This window comes from Festucalex cinctus, chromosome 8, assembly GCF_051991245.1.
Source record: "Festucalex cinctus isolate MCC-2025b chromosome 8, RoL_Fcin_1.0, whole genome shotgun sequence".
Classification (NCBI taxonomy): domain Eukaryota; kingdom Metazoa; phylum Chordata; class Actinopteri; order Syngnathiformes; family Syngnathidae; genus Festucalex; species Festucalex cinctus.
In genome coordinates this window covers 2,970,001-2,995,324 of record NC_135418.1, presented here as the reverse complement: position 1 = coordinate 2,995,324, position 25,324 = coordinate 2,970,001, and the positions used below count along the sequence as shown (strand labels likewise).

Sequence of the window (25,324 nt, the reverse complement as noted above, 5' to 3'; positions counted from 1 at the left end):
AGATGAAGCACACCAAGTTTAATAAAGACAGTCGGATAAATTTTGTAGGAGGAGTTCGTGAAAATATGACCCCTAAAAAAGGCCACAAAAAATGGCTACAAATCCCAACGTAAATCAAAATGGTGGACTTCCTGATTGGTTTAGCATATGGCTCCAAGAGACTTTTTTGTACATCCTGAGCTCTTATGTTTGCCTGCAAATTATCATAGCTTTAGGTGAAACGTACAACCGGGAATGCTTTGTCTGTTTAATCAAAACGCAAAATATGGTGTGCAATTCCCATGCATTGCTATGGCAACAGCGTGTGACAAAATAAAAAACTTTCGATTACTTTGCATCTTAAACATCTTAAGATGAAACATACCAAGTTTGAAGACAGTCGGATAAATTTTGTAGGAGGGGTTCGTTAAAATATGACCCCTGAAAAAGGCCACAAAAAATGGCAACAAATCCCATCATAAATCAAAATGGCGGACTTCCTGTTTGGTTTAGCACATGGTTCCAAGAGACTTTTTTGTACATCGTGGGCTCTTATGTATGCCTGCAAATTATCATAGCGCTAGGTGAAACGTACAACCGGGAATGCTTCGTTAAAGAGGTTTGAAGAAGTTTGAAGATGATCTGATAAACTCTGTAGGAGGAGTTTGTTAAAATATGACCCCTATGAAATGGCCAAAAAAAATGGCAACACATTCCAAAGTAAATCAAAATGGAGGACGTCCTGTTAGGTTTAGCATATGGTTCAAAAAGAGTTTTTTGTACCTCGAGGGCTGTTATATACCTCTACAAATTTTGGTAACTCTATGTGAAACGTACAGCCGGGTATGCTTTGTTAAAGAGGAGTTTTTTAGCTCAAAATGTGATGCCCGGCCCCTGGGGGACTTCCTGTTGCGTTTAGCACATGGCACCAAGAGACATTTTTGTACATCCTGGGCTGTTACATATGTCTACAATTTTTCGTCGCTCTAGCTGCTTCCTACAACTGGGAATTCTTCATTAAGAAGGATTTTTTTCCTTTGCAAAAAGTGCATGCCACGATAACAGCGTGTGACGAAATAAAAAACTTTCAATAACTTTTCATTTTCAACATCTTAAGATGAATCACACCAAGTTTGAAGATGATCGGATAAACTCTGTAGGAGGAGTTTGTTAAAATATGACCCCTATGAAATGGCCAAAAAAAATGGCAACACATTCCAAAGTAAATCAAAATGGCGGACTTCCTGTTAGGTTTAGCATATGGTTCAAAAAGAGTTTTTTGTACCTCGAGGGCTGTTATATACCTCTACAAATTTTGGTAACTCTAGGTGAAACGTACAGCCGGGTATGCTTTGTTAAAGAGGAGTTTTTTTTAGCTCAAAATGTGATGCCCGGCCCCTGGGGGACTTCCTGTTGGGTTTAGCACAGGGCACCAAGAGACTTTTTTGTACATCTTGGGCTGTTACATATGTCTACAAATTTTCGTAGCTCTAGCTGCTTCGTACAACTGGCAATGCTTCTTTAAGGATATTTTTTTTCCTTTGCAAACAGTGCATGCCATGACAACAGCGTGCGACGAAATACAAAGCTTTCAATAACTTTTCATCTTCAACATCTTAAGATGAATCACACCAAGTTTGAAGATGATCGGATAAACACTGTAGGAGGAGTTCGTTCAAATAAGACCCCAATGAAATGGCCAAAAAAATGGCAACACGTTCCAAAATAAATCAAAATGGTGGACTTCCTGTTAGGTTTAGCATATGGTTCAAAAAGAGTTTTTTGTAGGTCATAGTCTGTTACATATGTGTACCAATTTTCGTAGCTCTAGATTAAACGTACAACCGGCAATGCCTCGTGAAGTAAGAATTTTTAAACTCTAAATTTGATGCGCCGCCGCCATCATATAGTATATCAAAAACTTTTCATTTTTCACAATGATGTTGTCCCAGGTGTTGAGATGGTACATCCCAAGTTTGAAGTCAATCGGGTTAACCGTGTAGGAGAAGCGGGCAAAAGCATGACCCCTGTAAATGTGCAAAAATTGGCAAAAATTGGACATTTAAATACTCATACCGCACTTTCTGTCTATTTTAGGGTACACACTTCAAAGAGGTTTTTGTTCATTGGGATGTGCTACAGGTGCCACACAATTTTCATAGCCGTCGGACAATCGTAGCGGGACAGGGATCCGTTTAACCTATGTAGGGGGCGCTAAGGAGCCATTTTTCTGTTATCATGTATGGCGACTTTAAAATATCAAATTTTTCGCCAGGCCTGATGTGCGTGTAAAGTTTGGTGAGTTTTCGTTCACGTTTAGTGTCTCAAAAATGCGATTGTTTGCGGAGAAGAAAAAGAAGAATAATAAGAAGAATTCCTACAAAAACAATAGGGCCTCGCAGCGGCACCGCCGCCGCCGCTGCTCGGGCCCTAATAAGAATTCCTTCAGGAACAATAGGGACCTCGCAGCGGTCGCTGCTCGGGCCCTAATAATAATAATAAGAATTCCTACAAAAACAATAGGGCCTCGCAGCGGCACCGCCGCCGCCGCTGCTCGGGCCCTAATAAAGGGCCCTCGCAACCTGGGTCACGTTGGGGTACTTGCACGTCGGGGTACTGGCACGTTGGGGTACTGTCAAATCGGACAAGGACCATCTAAAATGTTTTTGACAAGCTTTGTGAGTGCAAAAGGCCAAAGATGGTGTGCAATTCCCAAAATAAATTCAAAATGGCGGACTTCCTTTTAGGTTTAGCATACGGCTACAGAATACTTTTTGTAGGTCTTAAGCTAATAGGTATGCCTCCCAGTTTTCACAAATCTAGGTCAAGTCATCTTTAGTTGTGTATCGCTTGAATCATACAATTGGAAATGCTCCATAAAAATGCATAGAGGGCGCTATTGAGCACAACGTTGGGTTACTTGCACGTCAGGGTACTGGCACGTTGGGGTACTGTTACATGGAACAAGGACCATTTAAAATGTTAGTTTTTTCCATGCCTTGTTCGTGCAAAGTTTAATGAAAGAGGCCAAAAATTATGTATAATTCCCAAAATAAAATCAAAATAGCGGACTTCCTCTTTGGTTTGGCAAATGGCTACATAATACTTTTTTGTAGGTATTAGGCTGATAGGGGTCTGTCCTAATTTTCACAAATCTAGCAGAATCATACAATCGGAAATACTTCATAAAAATGTCTAGAGGGCGCTATTTATTGCAAATTGCACAATAAATCTCTAAAAATTCATGTTCATGACAAGTCTGATGTGTTTGCAAAGTTTCATGAGTTTTCACACATGTATAGATAAAAAAACAAAGCAGCACTTTACTTGGCAAACAATGCATCGCTATAGCAGCAGCGTGCGACAAAATAAAAAACTTTCGATAACTTTGCATCTTAAACATCTTAAGATGAAACACACCAAGTTTGAAGACGGTCGGATGAACTTTGTACGAGGAGTTCGTTAAAATATGACCCCTGAAAAAGGCCACAAAAAATGGCAACAAATCCCATCGTAAATCAAAATGGCGGACTTCCTGTTTGGTTTAGCACATGGTTCCAAGAGACTTTTTTTGTACATCGTGGGCTCTTATGTATGCCTGCAAATTATCATCGCGCTAGGTGAAACGTACAACCGGGAATGCTTCGTTAAAGAGGAGTTTTCTAGCTCAAAATGTGATGCCCGGCCCCTGGGGGACTTCCTGTTGGGTTTAGCACATGGCACCAAGAGACTTTTTTGTACATTGTGGGCTGTTACATATGTCTACAAATTTTTGTAGCTCTAGCTACTTCGTACAACTGGGAATGCTTCATTAAGAAGGATTTTTTTCCTTTGCAAAAAGTGCATGCCACGACAACAGCGTGCGACGAAATAAAGAGCTTTCAATAACTTTTCATCCTCAACATCTTAAGATGAGTCACACCAAGTTTGAAGATGATCGGATAAACTCTGTAGGAGGAGTTCGTTAAAATAAGACCCCTACGAAATGGCCCAAAAAATGGCAACACATTCCAAAGTAAATCAAAATGGCGGACGTCCTGTTAGGTTTAGCATATGGTTCAAAAAGAGTTTTTTGTACCTCGAGGGCTGTTATATACCTCTACAAATTTTGGTAACTCTAGGTGAAACGTACAGCCGGGTATGCTTTGTTAAAGAGGAGTTTTTTAGCTCAAAATGTGATGCCCGGCCCCTGGGGGACTTCCTGTTGGGTTTAGCACAGGGCACCAAGAGACTTTTTTTGTACATCTTGGGCTGTTACATATGTCTACAAATTTTCGTAGCTCTTGCTGCTTCGTACAAATGGGAATGCTTCTTTAAGGATATTTTTTTTCCTTTGCAAACAGTGCATGCCATGACAACAGCGTGCGACGAAATACAAAGCTTTCAATAACTTTTCATCTTCAACATCTTAAGATGAATCACACCAAGTTTGAAGATGATCGGATAAACACTGTAGGAGGAGTTCGTTAAAATAAGACCCCAATGAAATGGCCAAAAAAATGGCAACACGTTCCAAAATAAATCAAAATGGCGGACTTCCTGTGAAGTTTAGCATATGGTTCAAAAAGAGTTTTTTGTAGGTCATAGCCTGTTACATATGTGTACCAATTTTCGTAGCTCTAGATTAAACGTACAACCGGCAATGCTTCGTGAAGTAAGAATTTTTAAACTCTAAATTTGATGCGTCGCCGCCGTCATATAGTATATCAAAAACTTTAGATTTTTTACAATGATGTTGTCCCAGGTGTTGAGATGGTCCATCCCAAGTTTGAAGTCAATCGGGTTAACCGTGTAGGAGAAGCGGGCAAAAGTATGACCCCTGTAAATGTGCAAAACTGGGCCAAAATTGGACATTCAGATGATCATACCTCACTTTCTGTCTATTTTAGGGTACACACATCAAAGAGGTTTTTGTTCATCTGGATGTGCTACGGGTGCCACACAATTTTCGTCGCCATAGGACAATCGTAGCGGGACAGGGATCCGTTTAACCTATGTAGGTGGCGCTATGGAGCCATTTTTCTGTTATCATGTATGGCGACTTTAAAATATCAAATTTTTCGCCAGGCCTGATGTGCGTGTAAAGTTTGGTGAGTTTTCGTTCACGTTTAGCGTCTCAAAAATGCGATTGTTTGCGGAAAAGAATAATAACAAAGAAAAAGAAGAAGAACTAGAGCTGCGAGCAGCTATAAAGGGCCCTCGCAACCCGGGCCACGTTGGGGTACTTGCACGTCGGGGTACTGGCACGTTGGGGTACTGTCAAATAGGACAAGGACCATCTAAAATGTTTTTGACAAGCCTTGTGTGTGCAAAGTTTAATCAAAACGCGAAATATGGTGTGCAATTCCCAAAATAAATTCAAAATGGTGGACTTCCTTTTAGGTTTAGCATACGGCTACAGAATACCTTTGGTAGGTCTTAAGCTAATAGGTATGCCTCCCATTTTTCATAAATCTTGGTCAAGTCATCTTTAGTTGTGTATCGCTTGAATCATACAATTGGAAATGCTCCATAAAAATGCATAGAGGGCGCTATTGAGCACAACGTTGGGTTACTTGCACGTCAGGGTACTGGCACGTTGGGGTACTGTTACATGGAACAAGGACCATTTAAAATGTTAGTTTTTTCCATGCCTTGTCTGTGCAAAGTTTAATGAAAAAGGCCAAAAATGATGTATAATTCCCAAAATAAAATCAAAATAGCGGACTTCCTCTTTGGTTTGGCAAATGGCTACATAATACTTTTTTGTATGTCTAGCATAATCATACAATCGGAAATGCTTCATAAAAATGTCTAGAGGGCGCTATTTATTGCAAATTGCACAATAAATCTCTGAAAATTCATGTTCATGACAAGTCTGATGTGTTTGCAAAGTTTCATGAGTTTTCATGTGTATAAAAAAAAAAAAGCAGCACTTGACAAACAATGCATTGCTATGGCAACAGCGTGTTACAAAATAAAAAACCTTCGATTACTTTGCATCTTAAACATCTTAAGATGAAACACACCAAGTTTGAAGACAGTCGGATAAATTTTGTAGGAGGGGTTCGTTAAAATATGACCCCTGAAAAAGGCCACAAAAAATGGCAACAAATCCCATCATAAATCAAAATGGCAGACTTCCTGTTTGGTTTAGCACATGGTTCCAAGAGACTTTTTTGTACATCGTGGGCTCTTATGTATGCCTGCAAATTATCATAGCGCTAGGTGAAACGTACAACCGGGAATGCTTCGTTAAAGAGGAGTTTTTTAGCTCAAAATGTGATGCCCGGCCCCTGGGGGACTTCCTGTTAGGTTAAGCACATGGCACCAAGAGACTTTTTTTGTACATCCTGGACTGTTACATATGTCTACAATTTTCCGTCGCTCTAGCTGCTTCGTACAACTGGGAATGCTTCATAAATAAGATTTTTTTTCCTTTACAAAAAGTGCATGCCACGACAACAGCGTGTGACGAAATAAAAAACTTTCAATCACTTTTCATTTTCAACATCTTAAGATGAATCACACCAAGTTTGAAGATGATCGGATAAACCCTGTAGGAGGAGTTTGTTAAAATATGACCCCTATGAAATGGCCCAAAAAAATGGCAACACATTCCAAAGTAAATCAAAATGGCGGACGTCCTGTTAGGTTTAGCATATGGTTCAAAAAGAGTTTTTTGTACCTCGAGGGCTGTTATATACCTCTACAAATTTTGGTAACTCTATGTGAAACGTACAGCCGGGTATGCTTTGTTAAAGAGGAGTTTTTTAGCTCAAAATGTGATGCCCGGCCCCTGGGGGACTTCCTGTTGGGTTTAGCACAGGGCACCAAGAGACTTTTTTGTACATCTTGGGCTGTTACATATGTCTACAAATTTTCATAGCTCTAGCTGCTTCGTACAAATGGGAATGCTTCTTTAAGGATATTTTTTTTCCTTTAAAAACAGTGCATGCCATGACAACAGTGTGCGACGAAATACAAAGCTTTCAATAACTTTTCATCTTCAACATCTTAAGATGAATCACACCAAGTTTGAAGATGATCGGATAAACACTGTAGGAGGAGTTCGTTAAAATAAGACCCCAATGAAATGGCCAAAAAAATGGCAACACGTTCCAAAATAAATCAAAATGGTGGACTTCCTGTTAGGTTTAGCATATGGTTCAAAAAGAGTTTTTTGTAGGTCATAGCCTGTTACATATGTGTACCAATTTTCGTAGCTCTAGATTAAACGTACAACCGGCAATGCTTCGTGAAGTAAGAATTTTTAAACTCTAAATTTGATGCGCCGCCACCGTCATATAGTATATCAAAAACTTTTCATTTTTCACAATGATGTTGTCCCAGGTGTTGAGATGGTACATCCCAAGTTTGAAGTCAATCGGGTTAACCGTGTAGGAGAAGCGGGCAAAAGTATGACCCCTGTAAATGTGCAAAAATTGGCAAAAATTGGACATTTAAATACTCATACCTCACTTTCTGTCTATTTTAGGGTACACACTTCAAAGAGGTTTTTGTTCATTGGGATGTGCTACAGGTGCCACACAATTTTCATAGCCGTCGGACAATCGTAGCGGGACAGGGATCCGTTTAACCTATGTAGGGGGCGCTAAGGAGCCATTTTTCTGTTATCATGTATGGCGACTTTAAAATATCAAATTTTTCGCCAGGCCTGATGTGCGTGTAAAGTTTGGTGAGTTTTCGTTCACGTTTAGTGTCTCAAAAATGCGATTGTTTGCGGAGAAGAAAAAGAAGAATAATAAGAAGAATTCCTACAAAAACAATAGGGCCTCGCAGCGGCACCGCCGCCGCCGCTGCTCGGGCCCTAATAATAATAATAAGAATTCCTTCAGGAACAATAGGGACCTCGCAGCGGTCGCTGCTCGGGCCCTAATAATAATAATAAGAAGAATTCCTACAAAAACAATAGGGCCTCGCAGCGGCACCGCCGCCGCCGCTGCTCGGGCCCTAATAATAAGAATTCCTTGAAAAACAATAGGGACCTCGCAGCGGTCGCTGCTCGGGCCCTAATAATAATAATAAGAATTCCTACAAAAACAATAGGGCCTCGCAGCGGCACCGCCGCCGCCGCTGCTCGGGCCCTAATAATAAGAATTCCTTCAGGAACAATAGGGACCTCGCAGCGGTCGCTGCTCGGGCCCTAATAAGAATTCCTTCAGGAACAATAGGGACCTCGCAGCGGTCGCTGCTCGGGCCCTAATAATAATAACTAGAGCTGCGAGCAGCTATAAAGGGCCCTCGCAGCCCGGGCCACGTTGGGGTCCTTGCACGTTGGGGTACTTGCACGTTGGGGTACTTGCACGTTAGGGTACTGGCACGTTGGGGTACTGGCATATTGGAAGCAAAATTTCTTTGAAAATGGCATAATAAACGTTTACATGTAGAATATTTTTTTTGCCAGTGTGTGTCAAGCTCAACGGGTTTTGGTGATTGTTAAGACCTGCAAAAATCAGCGTCCTTATTTATTTTTAGGCAACAAGTTGCCCTGATTGGTATTTTTTGTAAAAGTGTATATATACATCATCGCTCGTTGTACTCATTGCACAATGTTACTTTTATTGTCCAAAGGGGCAATCAAAAATGAATAAAACAAAATGGAAACGTACATACGTTTGGATCGGTGTGAAGCCAGTGAACAATTTGAGTGGTGGAAACTAAAAGAATATTCAGAAATGACTTAGTCATCACACTTAGAATGAGTTTACATTTTTTTGTACAAAATACCGTATGTGGGTTTTTTTTTTTATATAAGCCTCAAGGGCTAGGTGGCGCTGTATTTATAACTGAATGTTGTCATCGAGATACCTTCAGGCCTTGATTATAAGCATACATGTCAAGTGTGGGATTTTTTTTGGAGCATGTACCGTGGAGTTATTAAGCATATCCTTCATTCACGATATTGCTTTTAATGTCCACAGAGGCTATCAAAAATTAATAAAAATATATATATGTTTGGATAAGTTTGATGCCAGTGAACATTTTGAGTGGTGGAAACTAAAAGAATATTCATAAATGACTTAGTTATCACACTTAGAATGAGTTTACATTTTTTGTACAAAATACCGTATGTGGGGTATTTTTTTTTTATGCCTCAAGGGCTAGGTGATGCTGCATATATAACTGAATGTTGTCATAGAGATAGCTTCAGGCCTTGACAATAAACATACATGTCAAGTTTGGGATTTTTTGGAGCATGTACCGGGGAGTTATTAAGCATATCCTTTTTCAGTGCGAAACACAAAATTTGATGCCCCGCCTTCATCATATAGTATTTCGAAAGGTCAAGATTTTTCCCCCTGTCGTTGGCTCAGGTCTTGACATGGTCCAGGTCAAGTCTTAACTCAGTCAGATGAAACGTGGGGGAGAAGTGGGCAAAAGTCTGCCCCCTGTGAATGTGCAAAAATCGTCAAAAATTGGACATTCAAAAATTCGTAGCTCACTTCCTGTTCATTTTAGCATATGGGTCCAAGAGACTTTTTTGTAGGTCTTGGGCTCCCTCATACACCTAAAAATGTTCGTAGATCTTGCTTAAACGTACAACCGGGGCTGCTTCATTAAAAATTCCTAGGGGGCGCTATTGAGTCATTTTTGTAAAAATAGCACAATCAACAATAAAATGTTGTTCATTTTACCAGGCCAGATGTGTGTGCCAAGTTTCATGAGTTTCTGTGCATGTTTAGACCCTCAAAACTGGCGTTGTTTTCTTGGCGAACAGTGCTTAGCCACGCCCACAGCAATTCGCGAAAACTCACAAACTTCGTGTTGTGACATCATGAAGGCCGAAACCCTCATCTGAGCAAATATGAGGTAGGTCCAGTTGACGTGTTTGGAGAAAAACGTAGAAGAAAATTCGTAAGAAAAAAAATTGCCACTAGGTGGCGCTATCAGTTATATGAAATATAAGTCAGTAGATGTCTTTAGGGCTGGACTCTCATCAAATGTGTGAAATTTTGAGAAGATAGGATCATCTCGGTCAAGTTAATGCAGCTTTTATTTTCACGAAAAATCTTCAGACTTTGCGTCACCGTAGCGGCCACGCCCTTTGGCGAAAAGTTACAATATTCGGTGTGGGGCATGATCAACATCTTAAGGCTTTTCTGACCAATTTTCAAATGGATCCCTTCAACAAGCTCAGCACAGTAGCTAAAAACGTAAAGTATGACATTTATTGTAACCACTAGGTGGCGCTATATGTATAACTGAATTTTATCATATAGATGTTTTCAGGCCGTGACTATTACGTTGCCTGAGAAGTTTGAGATTTTTTGGAGCTTGAACATAGGAGTTATTAAGCATTTGCTCTTTCTGGACAAATGAAATTTTAAAGGCAATATTTGATGCCCCGCCCTCGTCATATAGTATTTCAAAAAGACAAGATGTTTTGCCCAGTTGTTCTCTCAGGTCTTGAGATGATAAATGCCAAGTTTGAAGTCAATTGGATGAAAAATGTTTGCAAAGGGGGAAAAAGCATGACCACAGTGAATGTGCCAAAATAGGCCAAAATTGGACATTAAAAAATTCATAGCTCACTTCCTGTACATTTTAGCTACATGGTCCCAATAGACTTTTTTGTGCGTCTCGGGGTGCTACACGTGCCTGCCAATTTTCGTTGCTCTAGCTCAAACGTGCCGGGCTTGGTTTTTATTTTTCTACGCTAGGGGGCGCTATCGAGTCGCATTGTTATGACGACTTAATAATATCAAATTTTTCGCCGGGCCTGAGGAGTGTGCAAAGTTCGGTGAGTTTTCGTGAATGTTTAGGTACCCAAAATCGCGATCGTTTGCGGAGAATAAAGAAGAAGAAGAAGAAGAAGAAGAAGAATTTTTACAAAAACAATAGGGACCTCGCAGCGGTCGCTGCTCGGGCCCTAATAATAATAATAAGAAGAAGAAGAATTCCTACAAAAACAATAGGGCCTCGCAGCGGCACCGCCGCCGCCGCTGCTCGGGCCCTAATAAGAAGAATTCCTACAAAAACAATAGGGCCTCGCAGCGGCACCGCCGCCGCCGCTGCTCGGGCCCTAATAATAATAATAAGAAGAAGAATTCCTTGAAAAACAATAGGGCCTCGCAGCGGCACCGCCGCCGCCGCTGCTCGGGCCCTAATAAGAATTCCTTCAGGAACAATAGGGACCTCGCAGCGGTCGCTGCTCGGGCCCTAATAATTGATCTTCTAAATATAATGAATGTTCTTCTTGACTGTGTTATAGATTCCATTAGTATTGTGTTAATGTCTAGTTTAGAGGAAATATTAGACATATTAAAAATGTATTAATTTACAGGTTAGTTAGCAAGCACATTAAATTATCTTCTTTTTTTTTTTTACATGAAGTTAAACCATATAAAATACTTCTTTTTTTCCACATGCACATTAATTTAATTAAAGGTGATGGAAAAGCTTGGCATAAGATTTTGTCTTAACAAGAACAGTATTCTTGTTGTAGCCAACTGAAAGCAGACAGTGGCTCCAGTCAGGAAAAAGTGACATGGACCATATTGTTGCAATAGCACCAACGGCCACTGGGAGGTACTAAAAGTCACAATTTTTAAAATTCGCTGTGTTTTCTTATTCCAAATGTTTTGGTACTTGTTATTAACCTAGTATCGCTTGTTGCTTAAAATGTTTAACAGTGGCCATTGTGGCCAATATACATGTTTGCATTCTCTACCCTAAACAGAGGACACAAATGTATTAAAGTTAGGTTTAAAGGGAACTAAGAACTGTATTTTCCCTCAGAGGTCAACTAAGATTTACTTTTTTTTTTTGCTTTTTTTTTTTGCTTTACTTTGCATATCAGTTCTGCTGAATAAAACAAATTTCATCTACGATTCGTAGATCACGAACAATTAATTTTAAACAATACATGGGGACCTCCATTAGGAAGAAATCTTCATCTGGTTTTGTTAAGAGGAACAAGAAATGTTGATGTTTCATGGGACCAGTGCGGATATACAGAGGAAAGATATGTAGAAGTATGACAGGAGAGTGTGCTGAACCGTGTGGGTAGAAGAGCCTCTATGTTTAAATGACACATTTATAAAAAGCCATGCATATAGAGGTAAATGTATAGGTTGTAGTTTGGTTCTCCATGTGGAAATGTGGTTAGTGGCTCAACGTACCTATTCATTCACAACAAAGGCAAACATGACACTGAGGTGAATCACTGTTCGTCCTCAGAAAAGTCAAATAGACATTTTACTCCCGGCTCTAAGTATGGAAACATGCCGTTTTGTACAGTACATGGCCAAGGGTGGTGCTGGAGACTTGTTTTGAAGGCATCAGGTTGCAAAACTTGCCCTGTCTTATGTTTTCTTTCTACCTTCAGATGAATGAGGGACGTCAGTGCCAGGTACACCTACTCAACGGTTGGAAGCTGGAGCTGCTGGTCCAGGTACAGATTATTTAATCTTTATCTAATTTGGCCACATGATCCTGCATTCCTATGATGATTAGAAACAGGGGTGTAGTAAAGGGAGTGTGGGGGAGCTGATGATCATTCTAAGGGTCTATGAATGACAGATTGGGTCCCTTTTGATTATGCTACATTGACATAAGGCGGACAGCAATAAAAATAAATAAATAATAAATAAAAGTGTTTGTTTTAAATAACCACGCCTCTATAATCCCTGGCAACACCCCTGATATATATAATAATAATATAATATAATATAGGCGGCACGGTAGTCGAGTGGTTAGCACGTCCGCTTCCCAGTTCTGAGGTCTCCGGTTCGAGTCCAGGCTCGGACCTTCCTGGGTGGAGTTTGCATGTTCTCCCCGTGCCCGCGTGGGTCTTCTCCGGGTACTCCGGTCTCCTCCCACATTCCAAAGACATGCATGGCAGGTTAATTGGGCGCTCCGAATTGTCCCTAGGTGTGCTTGTGAGTGTGGATGGTTGTTCGTCTCTGTGTGCCCTGCGATTGGCTGGCAACCAGTCCAGGGTGTCCCCCGCCTACTGCCCAGAGCCAGCTGAGATAGGCGCCAGCAGCCCCCGCGACCCTTGTGAGGAATAAGCGGTCAAGAAAATGGATGGATGGATGGATAATATAATATAATATATCATGGCAAAGAAGCTACAATATAGTAATAAGCTAAGACAAAACTATATATATTAACTTGTTTTTTTTCAAGCCAAAGCTTTTATCACGAGACCTGTTGGATTTGGTGGCATCACATTTTAACCTGAAGGAGAAGGAATACTTTGGCCTTTGCTTCATAGATGACACGTAAGTACAACACAAAATATACTTGAATCATAAAATAATGTTTTTTTCTTTGTATTACAATCCCAGTTTTTATTTACTCGTTTTATAATGTCGGATACAATATTTATTCTCATCACTTTTAGTGGTCAGAATAACTGGCTTCACCTTGATCGAAAAGTCCTTGATCACGACTTCTCCAAGACCTCAGATCCACTGGAAATCAAATTCTTTGTAAGGTAAGCAAACTTGTGTAGAAGGTTGTTTTCGAGAGACTTTCATGGTGACAGCGCCCTAATCCTAAAACGGATATAGACCAGCAGGTGGCAGTCATGTAACTGTGTCAACAAGGTTGCATGGAATGCGTTGAAATTGTGTGTACTTAACTTGATACTTGACTCTTGAACTCTTCACAGATTTTACATTGAGAAGATCACCTTTTTAAAAGAAATCACAACTGTGGAGCTGTTCTTCCTGAATGCAAAATCTCTGGTGTTTAATGTGAGTTTTGTATTTTATGTACTTGTACAAAATGTTATGTATCTCAATACTGTATTTATACACCTGCAAGACAATGTGTTTACTAGGGGTGTGAATTGCCTAGTACCTGGCGATTCGATTCGTATCACGATTCACAGGTCACGATTCGATTCGATACCGATTAATCCCGATAAGAATTTATAAGTTGATTGTTGCGATCTTTTTCCATTCAAATTTAGAAAATACTAATCAGTAAACTTGTAGAGTGTCAGATTTGTATGAAAATGTATTATTTATTTATCTGAAACTTCAGTCTTATACAGGTTGTAATCCGTTTCATGTTTGAACAGCATTAAAATAAAATTTTCAGGGTTAATGTTCCGTTCATATAACATTCTTCCATGCTTAAGGTGTGAACCCTAACCCGAAGTAAGATGTTTTGTTGAATATTTTTCCATTAAAAATGGAAGTTTAAAAATCGATTCAGCCGCCTAGTGAATCGATTCGAGAATTGCGCGATGTAGTATCGCGATATATTGCCGAATCGATTTTTTTTAACACCCCTAGTGTTTACCCTCTCCTAAAGTTTAATGTCAGCTAACGCGTTTAAGTATCTAAAGTACTTACTATATTTATTATAAGTGACTTGGCAAAAGCAACAATGCATTCACTTGCTCATGCATTCTGATACTGTACTTAATTTCTCCCACTTTTGTATTTCACCTGGGAGGTACAGTATAGAAAAATCCGAGGGTCATGTGAATGCCACAAACGGTCAAACTTTTCTCCCCCACCCACCCAACACGGGGAGTGCAACATTGGTCGCCATGGGAGACGGAGGCTGTTGAACCTGCTAGGACTGTACCACTTATATCAGAGGGGGTTGAGTTCTCTGACTAGCCGCTCACCAAGAATTGCCATGCGCCCGATTGCGTTAACTTTATCAATAAAAACCACCACACGAAGTGTAGGTAAAACGACTACTGATACCTGCCCATCAACGGTTTTAAGTACAACACTTTATCCGTGTTATTAGTGGTTCAGTCGGTAGCGAGAGCGAGGTACCGTGAATTGTTTCACTAGCTGAACTGCACTTTAGTGGTCGCGTGTAGAAACTATCTCGTTTAACATTAACCATCATTTCTTCCACGATAAAACAGGAGGCCATCGAAGTGGAGAGCGAACACGTTTTCAAGTTAGCTGCATTCGCTTTGCAGGTAAGAAAAAGCGCTGATTTTACTTAACCTATAAATTATCTCATGGTGTGGAGGGCGGCCCGAGCAACATTTGAAATGCGTCTCATATGGGCCAAAACTGGTGGAAGAAGACCTCGGCACTGTTGTTATTGTTCTTTTTTTTTTTTTTTTTTTAAGAGTACTGAGTAGTGAGTACAAATATTTGTTAGATTATAATTTAGCTAACTCGTGTCTGAAACGTCACGATCTGCTGAGCGTAGATTATTTGCTATAATGTTGTTACTTACTATTTATGTTTTATTTTTATTTTTTTATTTTTATTATTATTATTTTTTAGGAGGTCAGCGGTGACTACACATGGTAAGATCATTTTATACTTCAAACCAAAGTTAAGTGCTTCTGAAAAGACATGTGCAAGGAGGTTTTAGATGCATAAGAATCGGGGACACATTGGTGCACCTATAAGGAGAGCAAATGCAGAGCTACATCACTGCAAATTACAACCACAATAATAAGCAAACCATTAAATTAATATGTCTCTGACATTGCTAATGGAAATAATGAGCATTTTTTATTTTTTATTTTTTTAATGCAAAATGTGTTGTTCCTGTATTGGATCTCGTAAAGGTCCCAATAGTGTTAGTGAATGTCTATGAATGGAGCCAAAATAGACTTTATTTTAATAATTTAATACTAATTTCATACTAGATTTATACATTTAGGGGTAAGTGAGCTACATACAGTGTATCAACCAAGTCACATCAGGTAGTGTAGCACACAATAGTCTGTAGGCAAGTGTCCATTGTGCTCAAAGTCCAGAACCAGTAAATGTCTATTAGCTTTTATTGGTCACAGTGTAATGACTGCCTTACTGTAGGTAATGTTCAACCAGCATGGATCAGTTCTTGCTACATCCCTCAGTTAATGAATTGAATTAGTTTTGCGGCATGGAACTGGCCTTCTGGCATCCACATTAATCTGAAAATGTTTGTATAGTATAAAATAAATGCAAAATTACATGTTGCAATTGTACAATATTTTAATGAGAGAGAGAGAGAGAGAGAGAGAGAGAGAGAGAGAGAGAGAGAGAGAGAGAGAGAGAGAGAGAGAGAGAGACTTGTTAAGAGATTGTCTCCCTAATCTGTCCACCAATGGAGATAAGCTTAGTGGGCCTCAGAGGCTTGACCTGCTGATAAGGTATGTTTTTTTTTCTTCTTTATTTTGCTAGTCATAGGAATGGTGGGCATTCATTGGCTGTGACCATTCCACACTGCTCAGCAGTGTGTGTGGCTGATCTGCAGAACTAATGCGTTGTCCAAATGATTTGCCTCTAAAATGGCCTCTGTCATTGTTGCTAACACAAATAGTTGTGCTCTGGAAGAAATGAAACATGGATGATTGCTAATGGCAGTACTTTTTTTTAAATTATTTATTTATTTATTTTTGTATGTGGTGCAAATCTTGCCCTCTTACATTAAACCTGTGTAATATCTGCTTGTGCACTGCAACTAGCACCACAATGCTCTTCTCAAATAATGTTCCATTTGCGCTATTTAAGTGGTATTGTTAGGACAAGTGACACCATTTTGAAATATAAAGGTAATTTTGACTTGCCTACCCTCAGAATGTTGGACCGGTAAAAAGCTTGGTGGTGGATATTTTTATCTGAAAGTTGTTAGCCAATCAGAGAAGGGGTTCCTGGGTAGCAAATTGTACTCAAGTTGAAACGGCCACACTTTGGGAACTTGGTCGCGTTGCTACTATAACTGCTACATTATTCAAAAGCAGAAAGTTTCTGATACATGTTATTTGCTACTTGGCAGTACTTTTTTTAAAAATTATTTATTTATTTATTTATTTATTTATTTTTGTATGTGGTGCAAATCTTGCCCTCTTACATTAAACCTGTGTAATATCTGCTTGTGCACTGCAACTAGCACCACAATGCTCTTCTCAAATAATGTTCCATTTGCGCTATTTAAGTGGTATTGTTAGGACAAGTGACACCATTTTGAAATATAAAGGTAATTTTGACTTGCCTACCCTCAGAAGTGACTTTTGAGTGTGTGCATGTGTTGTGAATGGGGATAGGCTGTACTTTGACCTGCCTACAAGAATAAAAGCCCTTTATTATTTTTTATTATTATTTTAACTCATATTAACCTCCCCTTCTTGGCTATGTTGTACAACCAAATGCTTCTTTTTTTAAATATCTATTTTACTATATTTGAATGATGTAAATAGAATATTTGACAATGTTTATGATAAATCTATAATTTGTTTGAGTCAAGTTTATTTATATAGCCCTTAATCACACAAAAGTCTCAGTCACTTGTGAAAACTTGTGTAACAAAGATAAGATAATGGTGAAGCAAAGTTCTATATCACAAACTTGTCTAAGTAGGACATAGAACTTGAATTCAACTATGGCGCATCCCTCATTCTCACATTACAATGTTTCTCTTTCTTGTCAATGTACCCTTTGTTTCTGCTTCTTTTCATGAAGAGGCTCAGTAAATCCCTTAAGTATAAATGGGTCTCGTCTACGCTGTATCAGTAAAGGGCCGTGTAGCAATGAGATTAGCTGGAGACCTCCTCCTCTAGAGTTAGCTGCCTTAAGAGGGATAAACCAGGTCCACTGTCCAATGGTAGACAACTTAAGTTGTGGCAGAAGACAACACCCCCTGCTGAGAGTTGAATTAATGCACCATTTAGGTTTATTGTATTATAATTATTTTTGGTACTAACTTGGGTGAAAACATTCAATAATGTTTAGTTTTGGCTCTAACTGAAAGCAAAAGGTTATTGTCAGTTTTCATTTTGCAGTACTATTTTATTAGTGCTTCCATTTTTGTTGTTGCTTAAATTAAATAGCTTCAATAAAACTAGTCATCCCTTGTTGTGTTTGTGTTGCCTGATGATTCATTCTTTCGGAGTGTGTCACGAACGAACAAATGAACAAAGGACCCCAATAGGCAGACAAGGCACAATAGGCGTTTGACCAGTTTATTTACACAAAGAAAAGAGCACCAAAAGGTGAAACAGCACAAATGGAATAATGTACAAACAAAAGAGCACGTAACACGTGAGACTAGCTAGGAACCAAAAACACCTAAAAGGGCAAGGCCTCCAACTGAGGGGCTACAGAAAATCTATAGTAACAAAAAAAAAAAAAAAAAAAAAAAAAAAACGCAAACGAAACCAACAGCGATAGAAGGTGCTCACACAAAACATAAAGGCTTGAAAAGGTACTCGGAATGTATGGCGCGAAGAAATAGAGTCTGGCTGTGGCAGTGAGCAATTGGCTAACAATAACCCGACGGCTTCCATAACAGTGTGCTTAAATAGCCTGCTGATCATGATGATCCACAGGTGTGAGTCCAGAAGCCCCGCCTATTAATCAGCCCCTGTTAACTGAAAGGCCATGGAACATGACAGAGTGTCCCTACCACAGAAACTACATCTCAGCTGTGTAGAATAGCTGATAAAGTATTCTGCATAGTATGCTGGGTTGGGCAGGGCTGGGCTGGGCTGTAGGAATTGGCTTCATACTGCAGGCTGCGGGGAGATAACAGAAGTAGTAATGAATTCCAGATTGCTGACAGGGCAGTGTGGCTGTGGAGTAGATCACCGGACAACATCAGGCACCAGCTCCTCATAAAACGTACGCCATCAAACACACGGCAAAGTGCCGTGGCAGCAAAACCCAGTCAACCTGGGAGAGGTAGTCGCAGCCGGGAGCAGGGAGCGCCTCTACCCTTGCTAAAGCTCATCCTTTCTTTTGATTTGTAAGCTAGTTCACATAACTGGATCATTGTATATCTGTCCTACTCTGTGGGATGCTCCTAAATTAAATTATTCTCATAAAAATAGACTTAAATTGGCAATTATAAAAGTCAATTCAAGGCCAAATGGCCTTTAAACTAAAAACCCAATCCTTTTATTTTTGTATTGATGTTCTTGTTATAAGATTTACCGGTAACTTCATTTTTACAGTACTATAGAGTGCTGAGTGAGAGTCCCCTGACTTCAACATAACCTTTGAACCAGTGTAATATAGTAAGCCAGGTGTTTGTGAATTCTGTAGCTTTTGTTTAGGTGCCCATTGAACTGACCTGCGAAGCCAAGCTCGCTTTTTGTTCAGCTCAACAATGTTTTGCTATCTCCGACATGACATAGTAACGGACTGACTCGCCGCCATTTGTCTGAACAGATAACATGGCAAGTCTGTGTATTTTTCACAAGCCTGGAGGCCTCTTGACATTTTTGGCAACGATCACGGGACTCTAGCTCTTATATCTTTCACGGTTGATTGACTACTAAGTGAAGGTACAGTAAATCAATTGGCTGTAGTAAAACAATATTTTGAAACAGCTTGTCTGTGTTTAGCTTGGGTAATTAGATTTAATATGCTTTCTGAAGGTCTTTAAATGCTCTGTATGGCTTAAAGACTCCCTGTGTGATATATATATTAAGTTTGGCAAGACATCAGTGAAGCTTAGGTTTAGTCTTGGAACACACAGTGCTTCACCGTCCTTATATGGAAGATAAGAAAGTCGAAACATGTTTCTGATACTGCACTTTTTTTTAAAGGTTTATCACCTTAATTATTATTGTCTATCAATCCCTAACATGAACTTGAATTCACCTGGAAGCACAAACATTACTATAGCATTTCTTGACAAATCTTTAAACCAGGGGTGTCAAACATACGGCCTGTGGGCCAGATCAGGCCCGCAAAGGAGTTTAATCCGGCCCGCGAGATGATTTTATAAAGTTAAAAAATAAAATAAAATTGTAAAGTGAGACTAATTAATCAGCCTTCCACAATCAAAATGTAATAAATTTGTATGTTCACAAGCAGTCCTCAGATGAGCAATGCAACATGTACGGGGGAATGGTCCTGGATGTCATTATTTTACACACAACTTAAAGTTACGGTTTGTTTAATTATTATTATTATTATTATTATTATTATTATTATTATTAATCATAGACTGACATAAACGTGTTAAATATGACACAAATTACACAAATAGAGAAGACAAGGATCAACGTCCTTATAACTGCGCCACGCAATGCATTCTGGGAACTATATATATATATATATATATATATATATATTAGGGTTGTCAAAGTTAAAGCATTAATAGATTAATTAATCACAGAAAAATGTCACATTAATCACGTATTAACGCATATTAATCGCACAAATTTTTTTTTTACCGCACTTGAGCCTTGAACGTAACCGTGGACGGTTACATTGAAAGCTGCGCAGGTCAGTGATTAGGTCAGTTGAGCTCTGTAATTTAGGGCTGGCACACAAATAGCGAAAATCTGCGTATAATTGACGGCAATCGTTTTTAAGTTACATACCGTCATTTTACCGATGCGGCCCACTTGTAATATATTTTCCTCCATGTGGCCCCTGAGCTAACATGAGTTTGACACCTCTGCTTTAAACCTTAGAAAAGGCATGACAAAACAGATGTGATGCAAGAGCTTGTAATTATTCATTACTGTAAATATAATTTGGGGGCTTTTTGATTGGCTGTCCTTGCTATAAATTGTAGATGAGAAACATGATTCCTACTTCAGAATAGTTATAAAAAGGACTCTTGTTTTAAATGTATTAATGATTGTTGTTGTTGTTTTTTTAATCAATTATATACAGTGATGAAACAGCCAAAGCAAACCTAAAGCATCTGCCTGTTCTGCCCACACAAGTTCTCAGGAAACACCCGTCTCTCAGTTATTGGTAAGTTATCTGTGCAGTTTGTGGTCTCCTAAAACCACAGCACGTTAAAGCAGCTATATGGAAGATTTAAAATTTCAAATCGCTACTGCCACCTGTGGCCGAAAACAAACTGCACGCTCGTACACGCTGCGCGCACTCGTACGTGCACGACCTCAATACTGAAGACTGGGCTCTTCATATCCAATTAAACTATGTTTTCAGAGGTAAGAAGTTTTATAATGTTATACAAAGCTGGCCACTTCACGGGATGAGACTCTCGATCGCCACTAAACAATTGTCCACGGGACGTGCAGTTCATATTGCTTTAGTCGGTCGAAGTCCAGTCCTGTGCTGTACTCCAAAACGATGTGCAAATTACGTCAATTAATTGGACCTCATTCCGATGTTAATATGCAGTTACATATTGTAGTCACCCCGCTCGACGGACGTCAACCTGATTCTAGTCATTATTAGTGTATGTCGCCCCCAGGCTAGCATCATTGTGCATGAGCCGAAAGGTGGGCTGTCATTTATGGAAATTGACGATTGGGAAAAACATATAGACCCATTCACTACTTAGTGTGATATGGCCGTGAATGTTATCGCCATTCACTAGTACCGTTCACATTCCGTTAGCATAATGTAGCTACAATAGGCTGTTTTCACGGAGGAAAATAAGGCAAAATTTAGTCTGATTGAAACGCCGCGGAATGGAACGTCTGTTCTTCATAAAGTCATTCTGTTCTATTACATTCAACTTTGCCGCCCCTTTCACGCTAAATGTTGCCATCCACCTCACTTTCACCCCAATAGTTACGACCGAGAAGTGATCGATCTTGAGGTTACTGCTATTTGAAAACAACACATTTTTTTCTAAATGTCAAGATACTCGCTTCTTACCTTTTGGAGTAGAAAGCCAGCTGTGAATCACTTTTGTAATCCAAGTCCAATCTCAACTCTCTCCACCGCTGAAATGTCAAACCAATGTTCACTCTCGTTGTTGCCCGGCGTCGGTCACTATCAAGTTTAGATTTTTTTTTTTCGTGGCACTTGACATTGTTTTCATTTTTTTTTAAGCAGCCTTCCGCGGAGTAAAAGCGGGTGTCTGGGGCAGCGAAAATCTGTACTAGTTCCGTCTTCGCGACTACAGGAAACAACTGACGAGAACGTGCATGACGTCACATCCCACAGACAGAGGGCGGGAAATTCGAAGGATTCGGACCGGACGCTTCCTAAATAATATTGATCCAGAGGCTTGTCGGAGTACCCATTGTGAACAGCTAAGATGTTGATCTACTAATTAGAATATGTTTCAGTCATAAATGGTCAAATAAAAAAGCTATTGTTAAGATATTTTTTGGGGAAATCCTCCATATAGTAGCTTTAAAGGGCCTACAGAATTACACCTGCCAACCTGTACACATTTTGCATTTTAACTATGCACATGTAATAATCAAGTGTCACAAAACAAAAGACCATTTCTGACCAGTCATGAAACCTGGTTTCTATATTTCTTGCCCTAAAAATTCCTTTGCAAAGGTTAGTGGTTAGATTACTCTATAAAATGTCAATTGTCTCAATGTCTATGTATTTTAAAATGTCACAATATCCAGTTTATGTCCACATATAAAAGTAGTCCAGGTCGGATTTGAGAAAAGGAAAGAACAAAAAAAAAAAAAGAATTGTTGTGTCCATGCTGCATAAAAAAAAAGAAAAAGAAAAAGATAAATATTGGCCAAGAAAAAAAAGGGAATTAAGTTCCAGTGTGAACATATAGTAGCCTTAGAGTTTGAACTCATCCTAGGAGTCCGTTTTAGAAAGTAGTGGAAGGGGGTCATTGCATAACTGGAATATTAATAGGTCAGTGCATAATTAAATAATGAGAATGTTCCAGGGCTGAACAGATAAAAAAAATAAATAAATTAAGCTGAAGGTGAATGTGTATGGAATGCATTTGTTTTGGAAGTGGTTACTGTAGATTTAAGTCATTATGGGAGCAGTTTATTTTCTACATGAGAGTTCCCAATGTGTGTGCAAAATAGAGCTCCCTGTCCTTACGGATTGTAAAACTGTTCATTAAATGTTTTTTTTGTTTTTTTTGTTTTTTTTATTTCACTATAGTGAGGACAAAGTGATTGAACATTACAAGAAACTAAAGGGGCTCACCAGGGGGCAGGCCATTGTGAAGTAAGTATCAAATTATCAAATAAGTATCAAATCACATTGTGAATTAAGAATCAGTTGTTTTAAGTGAGCAAATTTGGATGTCTGTTATACATAAGTGTTTGTTGTCACCAGGCCAGAATGTGTCATTACAGATGGTGCTCAAGGTGAACAGCTAGTGAAACAGTGCTTTTGTTCTGTTGTAACTCAAAGAAACCCTGGGTTGTTTAAATAGTGATATTTTGTGCCCTTTAATTGATCAATGGACTCTTTCTCCTGTTTTTACAGTGGGAAGCAGATTGATTTGCTTCCCACTGTGACCCCGGGTTTTCACCGGATGCGGTTGCGGTGCGGTTGCGGTGCGGTCCGGCGACGCAAGCAATTAGATTCCATTCATTCGAATGGTGCAGTTTACACCGCTTGCGGGTGCGTTGCGTGTCGACTGCGGAAGGCCTGCGGCGTGCCGCAAGCCTTCCGCAAGGATAGACCTATTTTCTATTTTTGCCGGACGCCACAGCGGTAGGCCTCCGGCAAATGGCAAGCTAGCACAAAACACATCGAGCAGGACAGGAAGACCGAGGCAGTTTCAAAATAAATTTCCGGTTACCTTTCAGAATAAAACACTCGCCAGCTCCTATTTCGCAAGTTTTTCAGCAAAACGTGACGTGGGCGTCGCCGGGCCATGTGCTCATTCACGGTTTAGACACCAGCGAACATGGACGAGGAGAGGTTTATATTGGAGGTGGAAAACCACAAAATAATATATGACACGGCACATCCTTTTTATAAGGACTGTAATGTATTGTGAGTTTGATGTTCGCGATTGCTTGTTGTGCTCGTCTCGCTTGCCGTACTGAGCGGCAGCCGGACGCGGAAGACAGAAATAAAGAGTGGACCCGCACTGACCCGACTCTCGTTATTAATATACTTTACAAGGACAACCAAAAAAAAGGATGCTGCATGGAATCTCATAGCAGAAGAAGAAGAAAAGGTTAAATCAAAAGAAGTCCACCTCTCTTTCTGCTTCTCTGTTGAGCAGACTTTCTGTATGTTTGTCGTTGTGAAATGCCACATGATCGCGCGCGTGCGGTCCCGCGAGACACGTTGGGAAGTGGGCAGCGACGGAGCTGCCGGACCGCAGCTGTGCGGAGCCGGTGTGGATTGACAAAAAAATTGACCCGTCCAGAGCACGCAGTCAAGACGCACCGCACCGCAACCGCACCGCAACCGCATCCGGTGAAAACCCGGGGTAAATGACTGCAGCTTCTCAATGACTGAGACTTAAATCTATTGACTGTCCAAAGGCCACATGTTGGCAGCAATAGAGTGGAAGTGAGCATATTGCTTCTAAACTGCCCCTCTCTCTTTCTCTCTAAAGGTATCTGACCCTGGTGGCGTCCCTGCCAACATATGGAGTCCATTATTACCCAGTAAAGGTAATATCAGTGACTCAGTAAAACTCACTGCTCCCCAATGTGAAAACTTGAAATTCTCATGAATATACAGGGAGGTTTGACTAATGATGCTAAAAATTAAAAGAGAAAGTGATATATTAAAATCCAGTACTCTGTCTTGTTTCAACATGCATACTTTGGCGTGTCAAATAAAAATGTAAATTCAGTAGAAACAAATCAGTAACAAACAACTGAAGGGGTTTCTGTGAGTTTAAGTGTAAAACTGTCACTCATTGGTTTGTTTCAAAATAAAGCTATGCTCTCAAATCAATCAAATTAGTGTAAAGCATAATAATAAATGATTACAATTCTCACGCTGTAGCCCGTGTCACACTGCAAAATGTTTCCTTTCTGTTCAAGGAATATTTTGCTGCCATTTTTTTTTTTTTTTTTTTTAATAACTTTGTTTATTAAATTTTAAGTGAATACAACAATAATGAAAACATTTCAAAGGTGTACAAGGTTCACATTTTCTTAAGAAAGAAAGAAAAAAAAACTAGTCATCACAATAATATAACCGATCAATAATGGAAAAACAAAAAACAAAAAAAAACAAAAAACAATCAAACATTAACACCAACAGGCAGATCAGTTAAGTCAAAATATACAATACAGAAAACAATAGGCATCTCAAATTAAAGTAGTAGCAACGACTCCACCACCATCACAGCAAAGAATAAAATTATGTTTCTAAATATAAAGTGCCTCAGTCAGATGGGAGTTGCATATCAGACTTCTTGACAAATGCCAAAAAATGGACCCCACAAACTCCCAAACTCAATAGAGCGGCCAATTAAGGACAGTCTAATTTTCTCTAACTTAAGAAAGTAAAGTGTCTCTCTGATCCAGCGGGTATGACAAGGCGGTGACTGAGATTTCCAATTAATTACAATTAACCTAAACTGGACTTTGCTGATCAACCTGCAATGCAACAGGCCTAAATTTCTTGAATGTGCACTACTACTACTGTATCATGTGGATCATCTTGAAACTGGTGTCAATAACACACCTTTGGATATGATATCTTGTTATCCTGTGCCAGAAAGCCTAATTGAGACAATTGTTTTTGTCACACCGTCACTAATGGGGCAAATTATGTTTTCCTACAGG

The 25,324-nt window shown here is 39.6% G+C and overlaps 1 protein-coding gene across 6 annotated transcripts in view; it reads left to right on the top strand.

Moving 5' to 3' along the window:
• Positions 1-25,324, top strand: part of LOC144023820 (FERM domain-containing protein 4B-like) — a 251,722-nt gene that overhangs the window by 160,284 nt on the left and 66,114 nt on the right. For 5 of the 6 annotated variants that reach the window (XM_077529709.1, XM_077529708.1, XM_077529707.1 and 2 more), the window contains exons 2-11: positions 12,311-12,376; positions 13,114-13,208; positions 13,331-13,423; positions 13,601-13,685; positions 14,825-14,881; positions 15,198-15,220; positions 20,535-20,618; positions 22,719-22,784; positions 24,139-24,196; position 25,324. The exon at position 25,324 is cut by the window's right edge and continues 86 nt beyond it. In XM_077529709.1, the coding sequence (XP_077385835.1) occupies positions 12,311-12,376; positions 13,114-13,208; positions 13,331-13,423; positions 13,601-13,685; positions 14,825-14,881; positions 15,198-15,220; positions 20,535-20,618; positions 22,719-22,784; positions 24,139-24,196; position 25,324 (628 nt within the window). Of the gene's footprint in view, positions 1-12,310; positions 12,377-13,113; positions 13,209-13,330; positions 13,424-13,600; positions 13,686-14,824; positions 14,882-15,197; positions 15,221-15,288; positions 16,058-20,534; positions 20,619-22,718; positions 22,785-24,138; positions 24,197-25,323 lie in introns of those variants that run through there. The other variant, XM_077529710.1, reaches the window with a different exon arrangement.